A 21,641-nucleotide genomic window follows, 5' to 3' on the forward strand; every position below is an offset into this window, starting at 1 on the left:
TGCTGCTAACTTTTTTCTGTACCACTGCTTGAAGAAAGTATCCTTTAGGACCTGGCAATAGGTTTGGGAGTTTATTTTAAGTTCATCTTCAATGGTGCAACTAGCTCATCCTTGATAATAGCAGCCCAAACCAGTGCACCTCCTCCACTTTGACTCTTAGTACCCTTTAACCATTCGTGATCGAGTTATGATCCCATCTATCTGGTCCATCAAGAGTCACTCTCGTTTCATCTGTCCATACAGCCTTTGAAAAATGTGTCTTCAGATATTTCTTTGCCCAATCTTAACATTTCTAACTTGTGTGTCTTGTTCAGTGGTGATCGTGTTTCAGCCCTCCTTACATCAGTCATGTCCTTGAGCAATGAACATCTCGTAATTCTGGACACTCCAGGTAGATTGCAGTTCTGGAGTACAGTGGTACTAGAGGATAATGGCTTCCTGGTAGCGTCACGTTTAATCCTTAAGTCTCTTCCAGTTAATTTGCATCTATTCTATCTATCTATCTATGCACCCCCATTCCTCCATTGGAAATGTAACTGTACTTCCATAAGTACAGTTTGTACCTGTAGCATAGTGGATGCTCCTCTCCCTCGGGCAGAGGAGGCAGCTCTGGAGGCGTGATGAAGACTGTGTGCTCACTACGCTGGGATTCATCAATCTCTATAAGCCGGGTCTCCTCCGGCCTGTCGCTGTCCACCTGCAGAAAAGAAAACACAAACATGAAGGAATGTGTGCAGGTCGTGAGACTGTGACCTGTCATCTATGACACCTGAAGGCAGTATGAAGCACCCCGTCTGACAGATCGGAAATTCCATATAGATCTTGATGTTATGGCCTATAATAAGTCTTAGCAAACATATCTTTGCCCAGTATTATTCCAAAACAGCTGATTCTGTTGGCAGGATTGTTACAGAATGAGTGTCAGAGCTGAGGAATGATGACAAAGAGTGACCTAGATTTTACTGCTTCCCTTTCCTTGCTTTTTTAAAGGATTATTTTTATACTTACGTTTCATTAGCAAACTGTTTAATGGCAGAACACAATATGACATCTGAGTGGAAAGTATCATCAGAATTGTTGTTATAATCATTACAACATACCAGAAGGGACTCAAAAATAACTATAATTACTGTTAGTGGTTTAAATGCCTCATTTCATGACATTCAGTGTCATTTTAGCCCATTAAGGAGCTGCTCTTCAACTGAGTTGAGAGTCTAAGGGATAGAGGTTGTAATGTAAAGTACAGATTTTGAAGCCTTGTGTGTCTTAATATAACAAGGATACAAAAATAAAACTGATTTAATGTGACTTTGTTAAGTATTGGTGTTCTTGTTCAATTGTATGTCTGTTGTATTAGTGAGCAAATCCACTGAGAGTCTCAAATTCCTTGCTTGGCCAAAAAAGCTGATTTTGAAGTAAACAATGCTTTGAAAGTTTGAAAACTTGGAAGCTAGTTAAACACTGACATTTTTTCCCTCCTCATCTTTTCCATGTGTTTTTACTGTTTTCCATTTGGCTGAGGTCAGTGTCACTACAGCTATCATGAGCTGATACCTGGACCCTACAGAGATTGCACAGGCAGTTTAACTCCTCCAGCATGGCACATCGATACCTGCCAAGGTTTGCTGCCTATCCCAGCACAGTCTCAAGACTCCAGTGCTGGGACAGTTAATCAAGGAGAGCTGGACAGGGCCGTAGGAGGTCCTTAACCCATCAGCACGACTAGTATCTGCTCCTTAGTGCATGAGGGAACGGGATAAGCACTCCCAGAGTCCTACAAAAGGGACCTCCAGCAGGCACGTGATGTGAATGTTTCTGAGAAAACAATCAGAAACAGATATGACGTTCATAAGGGTGGCCTAAGGACCCAGTGTTCTCACTGCCCAGCATTGACCTAACTGGCATTTGTCATAGAATACCAGAATTGCCAAGTCTACCACTGGCGCCCTGTGCTTTTCAAAGATGAGAGCCTGAGCACATGTGACAGGTGTGAAAAGGTCTAGTGAAGCCGTGGAGAACATATGTTGTCTGTAACATAGTTCAGGTGATGGGTCAGTGACGCTCTGGGGAGGCATATTCATGGAGGGAATCACAGACCTCTACAGGCTATGCAATGGCACCTGACTGCCATTAAGTACTGGGGTAAAATCCTTGGACCCATTGTCAGACCCAATACCCAATACTTTTGAGTATCAGCAAAATTGACTAACCTGCTGAATCATTTTTCACTTTTGGGGTATCCTTAAATTCAGCCCTCTGCAGTTTGTTCATTTCTATTTCTATCGAACAATGTGGCATCCTTTCATTCCTAACACGTTACTCAGTCCATATCAATTCCATATTGTGTAGCAGCTTTATAATATGGACTGAATATTGTGTTTGCAAAATAGAATGGACAGATGGATGCACAGACAACCCAGAGGGCTGTGGGCGCAGAAGCTCAATAAATACAGAGTAAAGATCACTCATCCCACGCAACAAGGACATAAACTCAGTCAACACCCTCTCCTCCTTTATATATATCAACGGACACTGGAACAACTTTTCTGTGCAAGCCATCACCTAGAACAACAGTTAGTTCAGTAGCTTTCTATTCAGTAACACTGCAACTCAATTTACAACTCTTACAGGGTTAACTGAACTTAGAGTCAACATCTGTTGTGGTCTGTGTCTGGATTTATCTGACATAAATGGTTTAAAGTAAGAAAAGATGAGGCAGAAAAAACAGGTCATTTGTCGATTCTTAATGTTCGCCTTGAGGCAGCTGCATCGTTGCAAGCGGCAAGTTGATTTGGCTGAAGTTATTCCCCATTTCAAAGTGAATACAAAAAAACATTTCTATGAAATCTGATTATTTTGGGATTGTGTTAATGCATTCACTATCTACATATTGTCATGATACGTTGTGTGGCAGGCAGGAGAAGGACCCAATAGCAAAACTCACAGACACGGGGATGAACTCAAAATCACAGCTTTAATGCTGGAATGGCAGAACATAGGAAATACAAAACTAAACTGGGAAAAGTAAACTAACATACGCGGAGAGACACAGGGAGATCCACACAACATGAGGGAGAACGCGACGCCGAACAGAGGAAGACGCAGACAGAAATACACAGAGGGTTAACGAGGAAAGTGGGAACACACGGGGAACACAGGTGACACAGATAACCATAACGAGACAGGGCGGGGTGAACTGAACATGACATGTAGAGGCAGAGGTTCCGACAGGAGGAGAGAGAGCACGGGGAAAACACCGACATAACGGGCTGGGGAAACATGAAACAACCACAAGGGGAGACGAGGGCTCATCAATACATAGAGGGCACACAGGGGGGAAGAGCCATGAAGGGAAAACACTTAGGGAACAACACAACAGGGCAACTCAGAAAACATGGCCTAAATAAGGAACAAAATACAAAAATGCATGAAAACTAAGAATACTGGGCCCACATGGCCCAGGACCATGACACATATATACTACCTTCTTTTTCTTTGAACAATTTTTTCATAGCATACTTCAGCCTTGGAAGACCACCTGATTTATTAATATACAAGGACCATGATCAGTTTGATTTACACATTGAAAGATGAGCATATCATGCCAAAGTCAGCTTAAGGTATGAACTGGCTCTATAGAATCTCTCATAACGGTTTGTCCCACTGTCAGTCTGTTTGGCTCAGATACATAGCAAGGAGACTACACTCAGCATTTGGTGTTATGTTATTGTAAGGCTGAGTTTCCAAGACCATATCTACAACCGTATCTCTTTATCGAATGATAAAAGATTATAGGTGCCCACTGATGGGGAAAAAAAGGTGTTCTGATTTTTATTAATGAGGCCAGAAACAAATCTATGTGGGCAAATGAAACAACAGCATAATGGTCCTCATTTATCATTTTCATCAGTGACATTTGGAGTTAGTGCAAAGATTTTACTACAGCCATACTGGTAGGGCAGACAGATAAGACAAAGTGAATCTTAAATCAGAGGGTCTGAGCTTTATGGTGGATTTAAAACACCCAGTGTCACAGAGGGAAGCATCGTAAATTGAGAAGTGCTTAATGACAGGCTTTGGCGCTACAGGCAATGATTTTCTTCAAGCTGGAAAGAAGGAAGGTGAAGCACTTGCTTAAAGTTCATAATTTAGTCTAGTTATTCAGATGGTAATTAAAGTTTGATAACAACCTCAGTCAAAGCAGTGGAGTGTGGGAGTGTCTCTTCCTTAGTGCTGTCTAAAGAAGGCTTTCATTATTCTTCTTTTGTCCATTAAAGAACATCAGAGGCCAACATGATTTTCTGTGCTGCTTCTATGGGCACATTTTAAAACACAGGAGTAAAAGCAGGAGCTGTCAGTTTTTCAAGGGTTTCTACAAACCCCCTTAGGTAAGATGTAGATGAGAGAGTTTGGTAAGAGTATAGCGACAAACCCAGTGGAGAGGGTTTTTAGGATTTTATATTGCTTTGTACAATAGCAATGCTGCTAGCATTAGCCATGTGGCTAACCATGATTAGCAATACAAGTCAGAGCATCAGTGTTCCCTGCCAAGCAGCTATCCAAACATATCACCACCCAGAAGGCAGAACTTGTACTTATCCAATTCACATCCAAATTATACTAACTCTGTGAAAAGCCAAGAAGTGTATTTTCCCAAAATGTCAAACAACTTCCTTTAAATAAACACTCTGTGACTTCGATGTGGCACCATGCTCCCAAGAGGTTCTTTCCGTCCATATTTTGGATATTTTGAAATTCTGCTGTGAACTGTTTCCAGCTATAAAACAAAACATTCAGGTGGCAGGAAATCGGGGTATTATAAAAACTACTGGGAGCACGTATTTGCAGACACACTCCACATTCAAAAAGTAACATTAGTTTTTACCAAAACCCTGAACAGTTTCAAATTCACGGAGAGCTGTCTAATTAGGGCATATGGACAAATGTTTCAATGTGATGAATAGATGAGAAATTTAGAAAAAACTGATTTATCAATCTCTACATGAGCAGTGCTTCTTTAATAATGTGTATACCTTTTAAAGAGTTACTGTTACCGAGGTCTTAATACTGCATGTAATACTGCATAGAATCCCATGACTCTTTGTTTGATATTATCTTTCTTGCATAATTACTACTAGTGTTTTTGTCTTTTGGATTTAATTAGTTTTGCTGCTACAGCAAACATCTTGCCCTCAGGGATGTGTAGACTTTAACCTTATCTTCATGTATGGGACTCCTGTGTGTGGGCTGAGAGATGCACTGCGTTTTGTCTCCTAGAGAGTAGATAACGTCATCCACATTGCCACAGTGCAGAGACAGTTTAAGGGATTTAATCGCCCGTAGAAGTGACGCACAGGCTGCATCAGGAAACACAGGCTCCAGTGCAGGTCTGGGAAAACAGGGAGGGGAGGATGTGGATCCTGGCCTCTGTATTCACTTCCATTTTGTCTCAATTACAGCCAGAGCACACACACACACAATGCAAGGACAGCAAAGACTATTTCAAAGTCAGTTATAAATGTCACCTGCAAAAACCAGTGACCCAAAGATGCGACTTAGGAAGCAAAGCGGTTTGGTAGTCTTTAAAACAGCAAACACACAAAACTGAACCACAAATATGGTCTGATACGGGGACACACCCCATGAGCACATGAGGTCAACCTACTCAAAGTGCTCCCAATGGAAAAAAGGAGATGGACTGAGAGCAACTCCGAGTCTTCACACTGTCACACGAAAAAATGTGAGCCTAGTGGAAGAGCAAAGAACTAACTTCAAGCTCTGTTAGCGCTTCAGAAATCACTGAAGCGCTAAAAACCCTTACTCACTAGACTCATGAAAAATTGAAGGAAGAAATCTTCGCAGAAAACTGCACACATGGATTTTCCATGATACGGTGCATTCACTATCTAGGGACAAATTGCTGTGGCAGCAAATTTAATGTGGATGTGGGAGAATTTTCATTAAAAATAGAGAATGTGTAAAAAGGCTCTACAGCTTGGATCATAAGGAACTAATTTAAATGACACAAGAATACGTGGGCGGGATAACATGAAAGCTTAAATCATATCTGTATGGCTGGAGGGTTTTCTAAGAGCATTGAGACAAAGCTGTTTCCAATTATGACTCAAAATAATTTGGTTACATTATGAGTATCATGTAGTAGGTTTGGGCCATATTTCAGTCACAGGGTATGTAGAGGTATTTAGAGATCTGGCTGCTACGATTTTAAGCACCATCATTACATTGATGGATCTCAATTAGACTGGTATGGAGTTGTTGTATTGAGAGCATGCATTGTAGTGCAGCAGTAGCTACTGATGTATCATTCAAGTGAGCGCAGAGAGCTGTTAAAATACAATTCCAAACAGTAAACATATTCTACTTTAACAATACATTGTGAAATTTTTCACTAAAGAAGCTAAAACGTCCAATTTGGACATGCCCCTAGAATTTCCTGATCAGTTTAAATTAAAACTTGTACCATCAACTAGTCAAAAAGTAAAAACTATCCAGAGTGCGGCTAATGTTGGCAGTACCTAGCACCAACAGCCTTCTTTCTTTGGAAAGACAGGAAAGTGAACATGATGTTGCACAATAAGCTGTAATACCATTTAGAATAGCTACAGAGCCAAATGTTATCTACTGCAGTTTTTTTTTTAATCCTATTTCTGATGACAGTGAAGGCAGCAAAGGTTAATTGTCTGTCTGCTAATTCCTCAAATCCATTGCTACAATGACTTCTATCTAAGCTTTTAGGGGTTCTTTTCATTTGCTGGTTGTTTTTTTGTGGGGTGTTTTTTTTTTTGTTTTTTTTTTTGTTTTTTTACACACCATCATCACACACCATGAACCCTGTTGAAATATCAGGAAGTAATAAGAGTATGAAAAAGTAAAGACCACCCAAGCTTACCATACACCATGCACAATTCCTCTATCTGTAAACAAAATGTTTCAGGATAGGTGAGAATAAAAATAGACTTACCTTGCCTCCTTTATCTGCACCCCGCTCTGAATTGTAAAGCTGTTCACAAGTGGAGGCAGAAAGGAAGAGAGAAAGGGAAACTCAAGAAGGTTTGGTTGAAGACAAGTGAAGTGACACAGAGAAGAGGGAAATCTGCTAACACTACTGTAAGTGGAACACAGTGGGGGTCCACTGAGAAAAGAAATGCCAGAAAAGAAAAGGGCTTTTTTTCCCCCCTCTACTGCATCAAAATGAATATGTATGCATGTGATATAGCATTCTCTTGTATAAAATAAAAAAGCTCACTTTATCCACACAGTCGTCAAAGAAGGCCAGGCTGGCGTCTTTGTCGCTGACAAAGGAGCACTCTTCGATAAAGCGGATGAACATCTGGGTCTTCGTCATTAGGGAGTAGAACTTCTGGTGTGAGCGGTCGCGGCTCTTCAAGAACCCTGAGGGGAGAAACATAGATGAGTTATTAAACATGGTAGTAACCTTACTTTGCCGAGATCTAACATGTCAGTGTAATAACTGAAAGATGATTTGAGATTACAGTGGGTTTACCTTTATAGAAGATCTCACTCTAACTTCTGAAAAATGGTGAGCAGTCACAAGAATAATTTAAAGACTTCTTCAAAAGGTGTGTGAGTGTGTGGTTAAAGAACCCATTATTCTAGAACAAGCTGTATGTATACTGCATCCATTTGTCTTGGTTTGGATAATGCAAGCCACAATGTTGTTAGTGTAATGGCCAATACGGGATGTGCAACAACGTGGTGAAAAACTTCCATAATAGATGCTGAAAGCTTCTAATAAGTCACTGAGTAATAAGTCACTGCTGTTATGAGACTCAGAATAGGATGGATGGTTTCTGGCTCACAGCACGGATGTGGAAGCCAAACACTTCCTGCAGTTGATAAATATTTTAATCATGACCACTTGCAATTTGGGCCTGTTCAGGTCAGTTTCAGGGTAGCCTCACGATACCATTCTCTATGTCCTTCACTACATTTTAAAACATTGGCCTTAAAAATTAGTCCACTTACCGATTACTTAAAAAAACAACAACAAAATCTTTAATGCATTTCAAACTTTTGCTTTTTTGCTTTGTGCTGTCACTGAAATGCACTTTGGATCTGACAATCTGAGTGCCAAATAATTATGTTTATTTAGTTCACATTTCTTCCAGTGACCTTAAAAATGCAGTCCAGTTATTTTTGACCTGAGTTATGACTTCAAAACAACAACAGGGTAGACCCAAAAAAGTTTATTCTTTTCATCTGGACGTAGCGTTTTCAGTTGGAGAAATGTTTCATCATTCACCTGAGTGACTTTTTCATACACATACATTTGCATAATGACTGAAACTAGCACCACTGGTGAACAGTGGGCTGTGAGGTCAGTTGTCATGACCATTGATCAACAACCACTCACCATTGATCAGTTTTGAAGGGATTTCCTAACCTGGATGATTAAACAAGGATTAAGAAAACAATAGGTAGTATCGTCAAAATAATAAAATAATTTCTATGAAATAAAGCGCCACATACTAAATGTCTAAATGCCCCTTGTCTGTACTAGAAAAACTTCTGACCAGTAAGTACGCTGAAATAAAATCAACAAGCAGCCTACAAGGCTTTAGTGCTCTCTAGTTCAGGATTACGTTAGGCCCGTAGAGAACAAAAGGAGGTTGAAATGTCTTAAAAGCAGCAGGAAAAGAGCAAGGATTAAAGTTCATTAATGCTCATCAGAGAAAGACGAATATTTTAGAACACCTCTAAAACAGAGTGCCATCAGCACACTGAGCTTGGTGATACCATTTTAAAGAAAATGGATTGACTAGCAGGTGGTGCTTGTGTATGTGTTCATCTGTTATTTAGAAAATAACCTGAACTGAAGTAAAAGTTTGTTTTTTTAAATTTACCATCTGCTTTGCAAATTTGAAAAATCAGAGTAAAAAGGAACACAGCTGCAGCGTGTGTGTAAAAATGTCATAGACACTGATTCATATCAACATATTAACATACTTAGTAATATTTTATTGTTGTGGATATTAAGTAAAAAGTGGTCAGGAGTTCAAATGTGATGTACGAGCTGTTACATATTTCTTTGAGTTATTATGTAATATACTGCAGCTTTTCCTGTTTGCTGTATCACATATTTCAGACAGGACGCAGCCTTGGCTCCAGCTATTCTCCAGTGGAGCAGGCTTATCACCCCAACTCACTTCAACTGTGATGCAAAGCAGCTTTCATGGGCTCAGACCCACAGGCAGGATGACAACCCTCTGGAGCTCAGAAGCTGCAGTGTTAACTGACTAACCTTCAGTTTGCAAGCAGCCTCGACCCTTCAACCCGAGCATCTCCTCAAAGCCTAGCCTTCCTGCCCAAACAGCTTCTCTGTGTATTTACTCGGAGGTGGAAATGGACACTTACGAAAGCTCATGTATTAAACAACGCCATCTGTGCTTGAGGCAGGCCAGCTGTCGAGAAGAAGGTGCGACAGATGATGTGGTCTTAGCTTAAATATTCAGAACGTCATTAGCACTAATCATGCATTGTGACTGTACAACTAGGACTGGATAATGATGAAAAAGTAGAGCAAAGTTAACTTTTGATTCTGCGCACCACATTGGATGTTAACAGCCTCAGCTCTGTTGGTCAATTGTCAAGTCAGTTCCCTAGAGCTCTTAGTTCTAAGAAGGCTCTTGTTGGTTGGTCTAGATTCTCAAATTAAAATGACTCAGTAAGTCTCCACTAACTCATTAAATATCCTTGAGATTAGCCAATAGCCATGCTAATAAAATCAATGGGGAAGGCATTGAGAAATACACAATAAATCTTCTTCCCCACACCCTCCAAAAAAATCTGACAAAATTAATAGAGCTAATCTGTCAGGATATGTCACACAATTTTCTTACTTTTTCCAGAAAGAAACTAAAATAATAGTATCAGCATTATTTTCTCCAAGAGCTCAGGCTGGCTTCTGTTTCAAATCGTCAACATTATGGACGTCAGCGGTCAGGAGACAGGTAAGACAGCAAGTGTATAAATCCTTCTGTAAAATGTGGTTAGTGCACTATTGTCAGAGTGATTGGCTCACAATGTGTAACACGCAACAAACTTCTACTAGTTCCAATTAGGGAATCTGGGTGGAAAAGTCTAATTAGATTCTTTATTACTCCACATATTACTAACAAATTTCAGTGGCATCAGCAACAATATTGGAGACAGTGTGGTCACTTAAAGACCAATCACTCTCATATCTTCTGGACATGTACACAATTGACACCATTATGGGACAGTATATTCAAGTTAATGGATGACATCATGGCTTATGCCACCCCTAAGGAACCCAAGACCTTCCTACTGGGTCTGCTACCCAGAGATTTGATACCAAAAAAGGACAGAAACTAGAAAGGCCATAACAAGGAATTGGATTAGCAGAGCAAGTGCTAGAGATTATAGAAGAAATACACTTGATCGAGAGACTAACTTTCTTTCTACGACTCGAAGGACATCTTTTTCCACAACACTGGACTAAATGGCACAATTACAAGCAAAGGCTTGAAGACTGTTATTTAATCCAGTCTATACCTCTTTATTTGTAAGATTCTTGAATAGTGTCCCAATTTGTTCCATTTATATTTCTGATATATTTTTGTTACATTTTTGTTGCTATGGAAAATTGGAAATAGAAAGTTTAAAAAAATGTGGTGAGTGCAGAAAAGTACCATAAGGTTCAGGCTATGTTAAAGAATGAAGGTGGTCATACCAAATATTGACTTCCAAGCTGATTAGAATTAAAGAAACTCTGTTTTGCCCAGTTCTGTACCTCTGAGACTTTTCATGTTTCTGTGTAAGGAATATGAAGAGGCCAGTGGGGTGAGGACACCAGCTAATTCATTCAGTCTGTTTCCTCTGCACATGGAGAGCTGTCGAGAGTTCAAGCTACATGTGGACACTGACATTATTCCTAATACCTTGCAAGTCAAAGAGTGAGCTAGCGTCTGTGGCTTTCTCTGAAGGCGCTTGAGTGATGGGGCGCAAGAAGGAGCGGTAGCCCTTCAGAATTGCTGCCATGAAGCGCAGAAAGGCTTCCTGGATCTCTAGCTCCAGTGTGTGGAGACTCTTCCCACAGCTCAACTCTGACGAATCGCTCATGCTCAGCTCCAGCAGCCCATCTGGTCGGTACTGACCTGAAGCAGGAGGAAAATGCATTTTAGCAGCTGACAGCACATATCAGGATCTTTAGGCTAATGTCAACATAAAGGGTAAATCACTACTTTCAGCTGAGCCAGCTGCATCATTTGCATTTTGATGAAGTGGTTCTGATCTAAGTGCATGTGTTGAAAGGTTTGTGCACAGCTGCAGTATTCCAGTAAGTAATCCTACTGTGAATGAGGATTAGTATTACATAATTACATTTTTTTAATCCTTAGTTGATATCCTTATTTAGAGACTTCCAACAGGGTTAAATGTCTCAACTACAACCTCTGGCATGCATATCAATATTCAGCACTTGTGGCAGTTACTGGCTAGATTTTCAACTTCACTGAATTAGAAAATTAAATTATTCAGATTCCTACAGCTCAAGAAGCAGCAGGTTTCATGTTCACTCAGTGGGTATGCTTCCTCAAACGCGCAAAAAGTTGATAACAATACAGTGAGCCCCACACCAGAGCAGACGGATAATTAGGAGATTATGCTTTGATAGGATTATTGCTGGCTTTCAGATTTGAATGGAGAGCTGGACAAAGGAAAGTGAATGGAGAGCAAATTGTAAAGGCAACACAATCAGTGACTACAGATGATAAAAATAGAAGAGCGTGCAATGTGGAGACCTTAGTTAGACCCTAATTATCATTGAAAGTGATCTTTACCATAAATACATCCAGAAATGAACTAAATAAACGCCAACACTGGATGCAGTTTTACAATAATTTGCCCCACCGCTTCAGCACTCACCATCAACAAGCTGCTGGTAGAGATTATTCAGCACATTCATTAGGTTTTTACAAGCTTTCTTTGGCAGAATCTTCCATGTGAGGGCTCGCTTATCTTCATGGCTAGAAAAGCAGAAACATACACTGAGGCCAACATCAACATGAGCAGTGGTTAGGCCAAGAGGGATTTCAGACCACCCCAACGTTGTCTGGCTGGTAATAAGGCCAAAAATGATGCGAACCATTACTGACCTTACCTGGCACGCTAGAAAATTGCATTCTCGTCATATTAAAACAAGTCTGACACTACAAAAATAACCATTTCCACCCAATCTCTGGCCTGATGTCTAAAGTTAGAACTCATGAGCCAGCAGCTATGCTGTCTGAAAAATAGAGGGACCAAAGGATGTTGAACTTATAGCTTAGAAGGTGCTGTATGGATCGCTGTATAGAACAATGAACACGGTGAAGATTAAGCTCAGCAAAATTCACTTTCTTACCTAAATACCTACAGCTGTGGGAAGGTTTTAAGGATTGTGCTTACTGGAAGATGGTGTTTGTGTCCAGGTCCACGCAACTGACATCCGGAGGGGGATCATAAAGATCAAAGTAGCGAGAGTCCACGCCTACAATGAACGGACAGGGGGCACTCAACACATCAGCCAACGCCAGGGGGCACAGAGGAATATACGGGCAGGGCCAGTGGAACGGAAAAATCATCTGAGGAGGGTGAAAAAGAGCACAAGAGCAGAAAAATCAGACAAACCTCCTTCAGTGAATTTCCAGTTAACACAGGACTGAGCTATAGTGCACGTGGTCAGATTCACAGTATAGCTGAGCCATGTATAGGATTAAAACAAAACGTGAACACCATCTGCAGTGTTAAGAAAATGTTTGTGACCCCCCATCCCCTCCCTTCTCTATCTCCTTTGACCTCCTCGTCCAGGTGTAACAACAGAATTACGGTGGATACAGGACATTCCACATTTCGTTTGGATTAAGGTCCAGACTTTGGCTTCATCATTCTAAAGCATTATGTTTAACTGTTCTTTGGTACTTGTATGCTTTAGATCATTGGCTCTCCTCATTACCCACAGATGTCCTGAAAATTTCATTTGTGTGCTGGTATAATTCTTAATTTTTTCTTAATTTTTTCGATCAGTGATGACAAGTATTTCTATGACACCACCACAATGTTTCACAGATGGAAAAAGGCTCCCATCCAGGAATGCTGATTATTCCTTTCTCCAAACATAATGCTTCTCATTTGAAATAAAAACAATCTATTCTCCATCCACAAAAACACTGGTTCAACAGCTTGCTGGCTTGTCCTGACTTGTCCATGTTCTAAAGAGAAGTTGTGTTCTCCTTGCATCCCTTTACTTCAAATTGCTGTTGTTTAGTATTATCTCGTTGGGGGAAACACGGAGTTAACTTCTGTGAAAGAGCCCTTTAGGTCCTGGGAAGTTACCCAGAGTTCTTTCATAGTCATTCAGACTTTAACATGACATTTTCCTTGAGTGATTTCTGTTGGTTGACCCCTCCTGTGGAAAGTAAGTATAGGTGGTTCTATGTCATGTTTAGCATCACAAACTTTTAATGTTAAGGTCAGGCTTGGATAAATCCACACTCTTAAAAGTAGGACACCCACTCACACCTGCTTGTCATCTGACTGAAAACACCTCTATCTAATTTCACCTTCAAATTTACTGCTCATCTTAGCAGTTCACTTTTCTATCACGGAAAAGTCAGTGGCCAACTATATATTTCTATGACTGGATTTGAAGGTTTTCTTTTTTACCTACAACAATGTTTTATTGTATTTATAGAGATATATAGACAGGGGTTCACAAATGTTTTCTTGCAATTGTAAATGCTGCCATTCATTTAAATTAAGTATAAAACAAGAAGGCAGTGAAACTAAGAGCAGATAGAGCACTCTATGACAGCTGAATGGAGTTACTTACAGACACGAGAGCCTCAGTAACACTGGTCAGTACGGCCGGTCGTAGTGAATGGATCAGGATCTTATGTTCAGTGACAGCAAACACCAGCAAGGTGACAGCGTTCTCTGGCCCAAGGTTGTGGAGCAGTGTGGAAAATCGACCACCACTAAATAAATAAATATATAAATGATTTTCTTTTAAATTGTTTCTTTTAAAATCTATTGTATATATTCTTTGAAAGAAAGGCTTTAGGTTTCTCAAACAACTCTAATATTTATAATATAAGGCCGAGTTCAGACCTGATTATATAAACTTGGCACAGAAAGTAAGGTAATTTGGATTTGGTGGATTATTTCTTTGTTGTAACAACAATTCTTGGAAAAAAATGTGGTACCTGGACAAACTTCAAATGTTGATTTTTAAGTAACCTAAGGTAAATACAACTGCAATAAAAATGTTCAAACGTTAAAGTAATACTCAGCCATGGAAAATTAAGGTAACTGATACCAATAGTACACCTTCAACTAGAACAGGGAAGGCCATTAAAGATGTTGAAGTGCTTCTAATGTTCAAAATATTAAAATGACCATTTAAGTAGAACCATGAAAGTCAAAACATGATCTGGAAGAACAGAAAAAAAAATTCAGATATGGCATTTCTGCTCATCAGAAAAACAAAAACACCCATATCACTGCAATGGTGGTTGCATGTGACTGTCAAAGCGTCACAGTCACATGCAACTGTGACGCTTTGATACACAAATGCAGTCTTGCAGTCCAAATATGAAGAGTGTTCAAAAGGAACAGTACCTGCAACCTCATTACAAATGTCTAAAGTCTGTAAAGTAACATCTGGATCAGCCAAAGTCATTTTGAAAACAAGTGCAGTGGACAGATGAAGGTCACACAGAGCTGTCTGGCAACAATCACAATGATTTGTAGAAATAAAGTGAAGCCGCGCCTAATTTAACAAAAACTTTAGATTGGAAACATATTTTCGTTTGGAGCTGGTGGGGATTCAGGGGCAAAGGAGAATCTGCATGAATAGACAAAAACAGGTACAAACTAACAAACCCTACCCAAAAGAAAGTAAGAGCATTGGCTACGAACCCACATTTTTCTATAAATATTTGTGTGGTCTCAGAATTTTACAATCTCAGTTTAAACTGAAACATTTAAGAAGCAAAGATTTAATTTTTCATGCAGTTTTATTTAATTTGATGGGACCAACATGCCTCTAAAACTTTGAGACACAGACAATAAAAGGCTGGAAATTTAAGTGGTCCTTAAAAAACAGCTGTGAGAACATTTTGCACCTAATGAGTGTCACTGGCAACAGGCCAGGAACACGACTGTATGAAAACAAGAGGATCTCAGGCACCACTGTGGGCATAACAGGGCATGACATGTTTCTGTCATGGAAATCACTGCATGGACTCAAGAACACTTCCAGAAGTCATTGTGCCATCCGCAAATACAGGTTAAAGCTCTATCATGTGAAGAAGAAGCCCTATGTGAAGATGATCCAGGAACACAGCTTTCTTCTCTGGACCAAAGCTCATTTAAAATGTAATGAGGCAAAATGTAAAACTGTTCTGGGGTCAGATTATATCAGTGTGTTCAGTTTGAAAGCCTGCATCTCTGATGATATAGAGTTGCATTAGTACCTCTAGAACTGACACTTGCACATGTGGAAAGTTGCCATCAATGCTGAGAGGTATTTACAGGTGGCAGCTTTTTCAGGGAAGCCCTTGAATATTTTAGCAAGACGGTGCTACTGCATCTATTACATCAGCATAACTTACATGCAGTCCAGACCTTTCACCATTTAAAAAAAGCTGGAAACAAAAATCCTGTATCAGACAAAAATGGGATGCTACACAGCAGTAAATATGACCCTGTTGCAAATTTTTTGGGACATGCTGGTGCAATTTTTTTCTGACAAACTGTACATTTTGTCAGTTCAACAATTTGATATGTTTTCTAACTGACCTTTTACACATATTTCTTTAGATCTGACACCAAAACTAACATTTAGCACTAAGAAACTTTGAGCACAGCTGCTCTTACCTGAGCGGTAATGGAGAAGAGACCGGCTGGCTCAGCATCAGGCTGTCATGAGGGGAAAGCTAAAGAAAAGCTGGAAAATGAGATAAAACCAACCACGCAAAAAAAGTCTGCACTGAATCATTTAAATGTTCATTCATAATGAAGGACCAAAAGCGGTGCACCCCTGCGGGTGAACTAACACCTTCAGAAATCAACTCATTCTTCAGCAAGATGCAGGTTAAACATTCTAGCCTGCATTAAATGCAATAAGCATCACAAAGAACCATTTTGCTCTTGCAGTTAAAACATACCTGCACAAGGATGCGAGGCCTCTGAGAAGAAGGGAAGGGAACTTTGTGCATGAAGTGGGAGATGTGCCTGGAATGAAGAAAAATGAGTGGAACATAAGGCCAAATATACCAGCAGTAGGCAGCAGAATAGTCCATCTGTTCAACCAGTAATGAGCAGGAGTGAAATACACAAAGCATGACTCTTCTGTTACACATTACCTTACCAGCAGAATTACAAGTATGTATCTGACCAAACACAATTTCTGTTCCCTTTTTTCTTCCTCCATGTGAGAAAAAAATTTATTTTCTCTTTTTCAACTCTAACATCAGGAAACACAGGTCCAGGTTCAGACACAATTAAAACTAAACTAATGACATATCTCAGCGTGACACCATGTAGCAAACTGCCAAAGAAAAGAGTTATATTTCCACAACCCAATCATTGTAGTCGCTAGAACACTAAATAATAACATGTTCAGCAACCAGAGCATACAATTTTTAAATGAAGAGAGAAAACACAGAGTACCCACTTCTCAATGGGCAGGGCATGAGGGCCTGAGATGGAGTAGCGATAGAGGAATGTGAGGAACTTGCGGAAAGCATCGAAGAAGGGCCAGTGAGAGAGCAGGCAGATACACTTGTTGGTGTAGACTGAGCGCGGGCTGCCGTTTGCGGTGCTGCTGGTGCCAGCGGCCATACAGCTGGAGGGAGAGGGTTTGTGAGGGTCGGGGATCAGGAGACCCAGCTGGGAGAGCTGCTGATCGGTCAGGCACTCCTGTGGGTAGGGCTCATAGAACTGAATGGCAGCACCGTAAACCTGGTAGAGGAGAAATAAAAACACAGGAAACCAGAAACAGTCTAAATACTTATATACCTCTGTGATGTGATAATGCCACAGTCAGACACTTTTCTTGGTTTAGATTTGCTTTTGAAAAGGATGCAAAAAAAGATTTTTGTAAATAATAATTGATCTGCCAGTGTTTCTGTGACTGGTTAATAAACTAAAAGAAAAAAAATCATGCCATTTGCAATTTTACATGCCCAACTTCACATCTTAAAATTACTTGCTTTATCTATCTGACCGCCTAAACTCAAAGATTTCATTTACACAATTCAGTCAGTGCTCATTGCAAATGTTGCAAATGAAAATCAACTAAAACCCATCAACCTATCAAAATAGTTCCCAACCACTTTATGCTAATCAGCCAATTAGTTCTGATAAGCCAATCATTTTCTTTAGTATCTCCTCTCTCACTCACACAAGCAGACATACTGGCAAAACCTGAAAAAGTTGATTCTCAGCACACTGGCATACCAGCTTAGCATGTGAGATAGTGAAATTAAAATGTTCTTACATTAAAAATTTTCCTAACATAATAATAATAAAAAAAACCCCACTTGAACAGTAATATCAACAGTTAAATTAGCCCACATCTTGTGCATCCTGTGAGTTGACTGAGGCAACACCGCACAGGTCACTGATGAAACATACAGCATGGGAATTGAGTTAAGCAGCGGTAAAGACCTATTGCAGTGCTTTGCCTCGAGGTTTCTTAGCATAATGTAAACTGTAATGGATTTTCTGCAGTTTATTTCTTTTTAGGACATCCAGTACCAAAATGAATGAATGCTGGCTCCTGCCCACCAGATTCTACAGCCTTTTCAGGGCGCAACGACAATCTAAAATGTCCTTGCTGTCCAGAAACTTTCCATCCAGTCTGTGTGTAGCTGTTTAACTTCTACTGATCATTGAAATGCCAACAGTGGTTCAAACAAACAGCAGTTAGCTGAGCTTTATAAATCTCCTCTGCTTCCTGGAAATATGAGACCTTCCCACAGATCAAAGCTAACGGGCTTATCAGCTGTGTTGCCTGTTTGGGTCCGTTTTTCACATTTTCCTCTGAAAGGAACTCAGGCCTTTGTTTGCCAATGAGTGGGTGTGTTTGCTTCTATGTACACACTGTGGTCAAAAATGAAGCCTTTTTATTAAAAAGCACTGTGTTTTCATTCTATGAATGTCTATGAATGACTTTCCTTCTTCCACCACAAAGTTTACGGTTTCATCCAGAAACAGAAAGCCAACTAGAAATAAAACTGGAGATTTGACACCTTTTAACTGACGATAAAGTTACAAAAAAAGTAGCAGAGACTGTGGTTATGGCAATAAATATAGAATATTTAACTTAGGCGTGATTGCTCAGTTATCAATGGAGTCTGCAGACTGCCAGAGTCCAGCTGGGTCTTCCTCTGACCTTGGCTAGTAAATGACAAGGCAGCAAACACACTGTCCTCACCAAATATCCCCCTTAGAGTCAACCTTCCAAACACACACACACAGAAACTTGACTCAGCAGCAGCAGACCGAGAAGGGTTTGGCACTGCCAACTGCTGCTGACCTCTAACTGACCTTGTTCAGCAGAGCAAACGATTAAACAGTGGAAGGCTTTGGATGTTATTTGTTTTCAATCGTGATTGTTTTACCACATAATTCACTAATATGTGTCAATATGACACTAACCACAACTGGACACCATTCCAAACCCAGAGATCAGCACAGCAGGCCAGAGCTTGTGTTTAGATTTGGAAACCAAGGATGTGCCTGTGTGCCTGTTTGAAACTGGAATTGTGCTCCTCTGCTGATGTGTCAGTGAACCTCTGCCGGGTTTGTTTGCATAAATTTACCCTTTCTTCTTTAATAAAGAATTCAAGATAGAAAAAAGCAAAGTTGGGCAACCATAAAAAGATGGCTTGTTGAGAAAAATGAGTTTCCTTTGGACTCCACAGTCCAAAAACATGCACGTTTTAGGATAACTGGTGACTGTAACTTGGCTGTCTGTCTCTATGTCTTAGCACTTGTAACCTTATCTATGGGGAATACTCTCCAATATAAGACTGCTGCAGCCCATTTTGAAATCTGAAAAGCCCCTCCAGTCAACCCAGGCCTTTAACCGTGATCATCACACAAGTCTATTGATTTCTTGATTACTAAGGTCTATCTTGGAAAATTAAAACTGTCCCTCTTTTTGAAGTGTGCTAAGTATTTGGATATTTTACTAATTCCTCAACATATCAAACTGTACGTATTGATGGATCAAAGTAAGTTTATATTACCCGCGTGAACAATGTTTACACCGCACAACACTATATTTTAGCCTTTATATAACTGGAATTGAAGGTAATAATGCCTCTTTTAAAGTGTGATATGATTTATGATGGGAAAATGCATGACTGGGATACTAAATATATCGGGTTACTGGTTTGATGTGCATATGTGTGAGAGAGTGACTCATTAACAGAAACAGAGTCTGCATTGTTGTGCCCTGAGAAGCAAAAGAAATAGCTCCATAAAAAGACAAAAGGAACAACCTTGTCTTTACAGTAGTGTTCAGGCATTTACTCTCCTAGTGAGCTGGTAGATTCTTTTTTGGGGGTGGGGGGGGGGGGTGGGGTGGGGAGGCTGTTTTATTGTTGTGTTTTAATGCAAAGTTGCTGCCTTAAAATACAAAGCACTACATATGAGTTTATAAGGTTTTGGCAACATGCCTGACCTATTTTTACTTCTGGCATGCAGCACAATGTGGTTTTCTCGTGCCCTACTACAGTGTATGACTCTGTGGTCGTGTCAGCTGTACAGATGGCAGTTGAAGTCTGTTGATGAGGTCTAACAGTCAGTGGGAGGCTCTCAGATCCAATGCTGTTGCCAGAGAAGCTTGTAAGTCACCTGGATGAGTGAGAAATAAAGTAGTGTGGCCAAATATCCATTCATTTATCTCACCTTCTCTCCAGAGGCTCCGGTGAGGACAAAGGTGGAAAAAACAGGGAGGGAGTATTTGGTGTTAGCTGGCCAGCACTCAATTGTGGCCCCCATGGGAAGGCAGAAGAGAGGAACAGACTCTGGCAGAGGGAATGACTCATAGTCCTCCTCTGGATATCTGCTGAATAAACCTAACAGAAGGAAAAAAAGAAACAACAAAACCCCAAACAAACAACTGAGAACTCAATTTAGAGAGCAGCTGAGGGCAACAGCCTACTATGAATAACAATTACAAGCTAATGTGGATGCAAAATTGCCTTTCTAATAAGCTTAAAAGCAAACAAGTGCAATGTACTATAATCACAAAGATAATGTACAACTTTATCGAGGCAACGTGTCACTAGAAACGCCTGGCTTTGTAATAAGCAAACAGTCCTACATAATCGCACATTCAGACAATTAGTTACTGTCAGTGGACACAAATGAAGAACAATGAAGTACTGATTTTACTTTGGCACTTACTTAACTCTTGAGCTGCATCCAGCTTGATAAAGGATGATATGAACTAAGCGGTTACACAAAGAGCTTTACGATTTAAAGTTATGCCTTATTAGGAATGTGGACACTTCTGCTAGTTCAAGTAAATGACACTGCAAACACTTGCCAGCTACTTACTAAACAGTAGGGGTGGGGGAAAAAATCAATACTGTGTAGTATCGTGATATTTTGTTTGCTAATAATGTATTGATACAGGGACAGCAGAAATCGATATTTTGTTACAAAAAAAGTTTTTGTGGACTGGAACTCTTCAGAGCATGTTGATCCTTTTTCTGAGCAAGAATCCTGACATTCCTTCACTGTCCAAATGTGTTTAACTTGTTTTTTGGCAGCAATAAACATGACAGTTTACTTATTTTAATTTAAGACATGTTTTATTTTAATTAAGTTTAAAACTTTTTTATTTAATGTTAAATTATATTTTGTTTTAATTTACTTTCAAATTCTTCAGTTGCTGAATGGGCTGCATAGTTTTCATAAATTGCATAGTTCAGAATAGCTATAATTGTACCAGATGGTTGCATTCAGTTAAGTTGGACTAGACTGTAATACAAACCGTTCAGTTTGTCAACAATAAAACTGACTGAAATGAGAGAAAGACTGAGTGCGAGGCTTTGATATTAGATAAAATGAATATTGATAAAGTTTACCTTTATGTACAGAATATATTTTAAAAATAAATATTTTTAAAATATTTTAAAAAATTGCAATAATATCGTATCGTGCGTTAAGTATTGTGATAATATCGTATCGTGGGATGTGAAAAACTGTGTCATATTCTTTTTAGTTGTGAAAACTGTGACGAGTACGATACAAACTGGTGAAGGTAAAGCTGAAAGTAAAAAGTTGTATTTTTAGAAACAATGGTTGTGGTGCTAAAGATAAACTTTTACTTTGAAAGCAAATGCCTTCCATTTGTTTGTGGTGTACTTTGCTAAGTCTCACCACAGCTTGGTGATGATCTTTAGCTTCATTTTTAGTCTCCTCCAAAAAATAAAATATAGCCCTTTAGCTGTGGTTGATGAGAATGCTGAAATAAACAGCAAATGTGCCACAGGAGCCAAATAATTTCTTGAAAATGGTTATTAAGCTCGGTTACACTGTAAAGTTTCACTGAATTATACAGGCAATCATTTTTT

General features: G+C 39.7%; 1 protein-coding gene across 7 annotated transcripts in view; it reads right to left on the bottom strand.

Annotated features, from left to right (window-relative positions):
• The window catches only part of LOC113012359 (C-myc promoter-binding protein-like), an 86,055-nt gene that overhangs the window by 29,893 nt on the left and 34,521 nt on the right, over window positions 1-21,641 (bottom strand). For 5 of the 7 annotated variants that reach the window (XM_080302676.1, XM_080302616.1, XM_026152774.2 and 2 more), the window contains 11 exons: window positions 19,966-20,135; window positions 16,721-17,007; window positions 16,212-16,278; window positions 15,922-15,980; window positions 13,874-14,018; window positions 12,451-12,626; window positions 11,929-12,029; window positions 10,944-11,159; window positions 7,268-7,413; window positions 6,983-7,021; window positions 564-697 (listed from right to left, as the gene is read on the bottom strand). In XM_080302676.1, coding sequence (XP_080158802.1) covers window positions 564-697; window positions 6,983-7,021; window positions 7,268-7,413; window positions 10,944-11,159; window positions 11,929-12,029; window positions 12,451-12,626; window positions 13,874-14,018; window positions 15,922-15,980; window positions 16,212-16,278; window positions 16,721-17,007; window positions 19,966-20,135 — 1,540 coding nt within the window. The remainder of the gene's footprint in view (window positions 1-563; window positions 698-6,982; window positions 7,022-7,267; window positions 7,414-10,943; window positions 11,160-11,928; window positions 12,030-12,450; window positions 12,627-13,873; window positions 14,019-15,921; window positions 15,981-16,211; window positions 16,279-16,720; window positions 17,008-19,965; window positions 20,136-21,641) is intronic. The other 2 variants (XM_026153266.2, XM_026153187.2) reach the window with 1 other exon arrangement.

This window comes from Astatotilapia calliptera, chromosome 1, assembly GCF_964374335.1.
Source record: "Astatotilapia calliptera chromosome 1, fAstCal68.1, whole genome shotgun sequence".
In the NCBI taxonomy this organism is placed as follows: Eukaryota; Metazoa; Chordata; class Actinopteri; order Cichliformes; family Cichlidae; genus Astatotilapia; species Astatotilapia calliptera.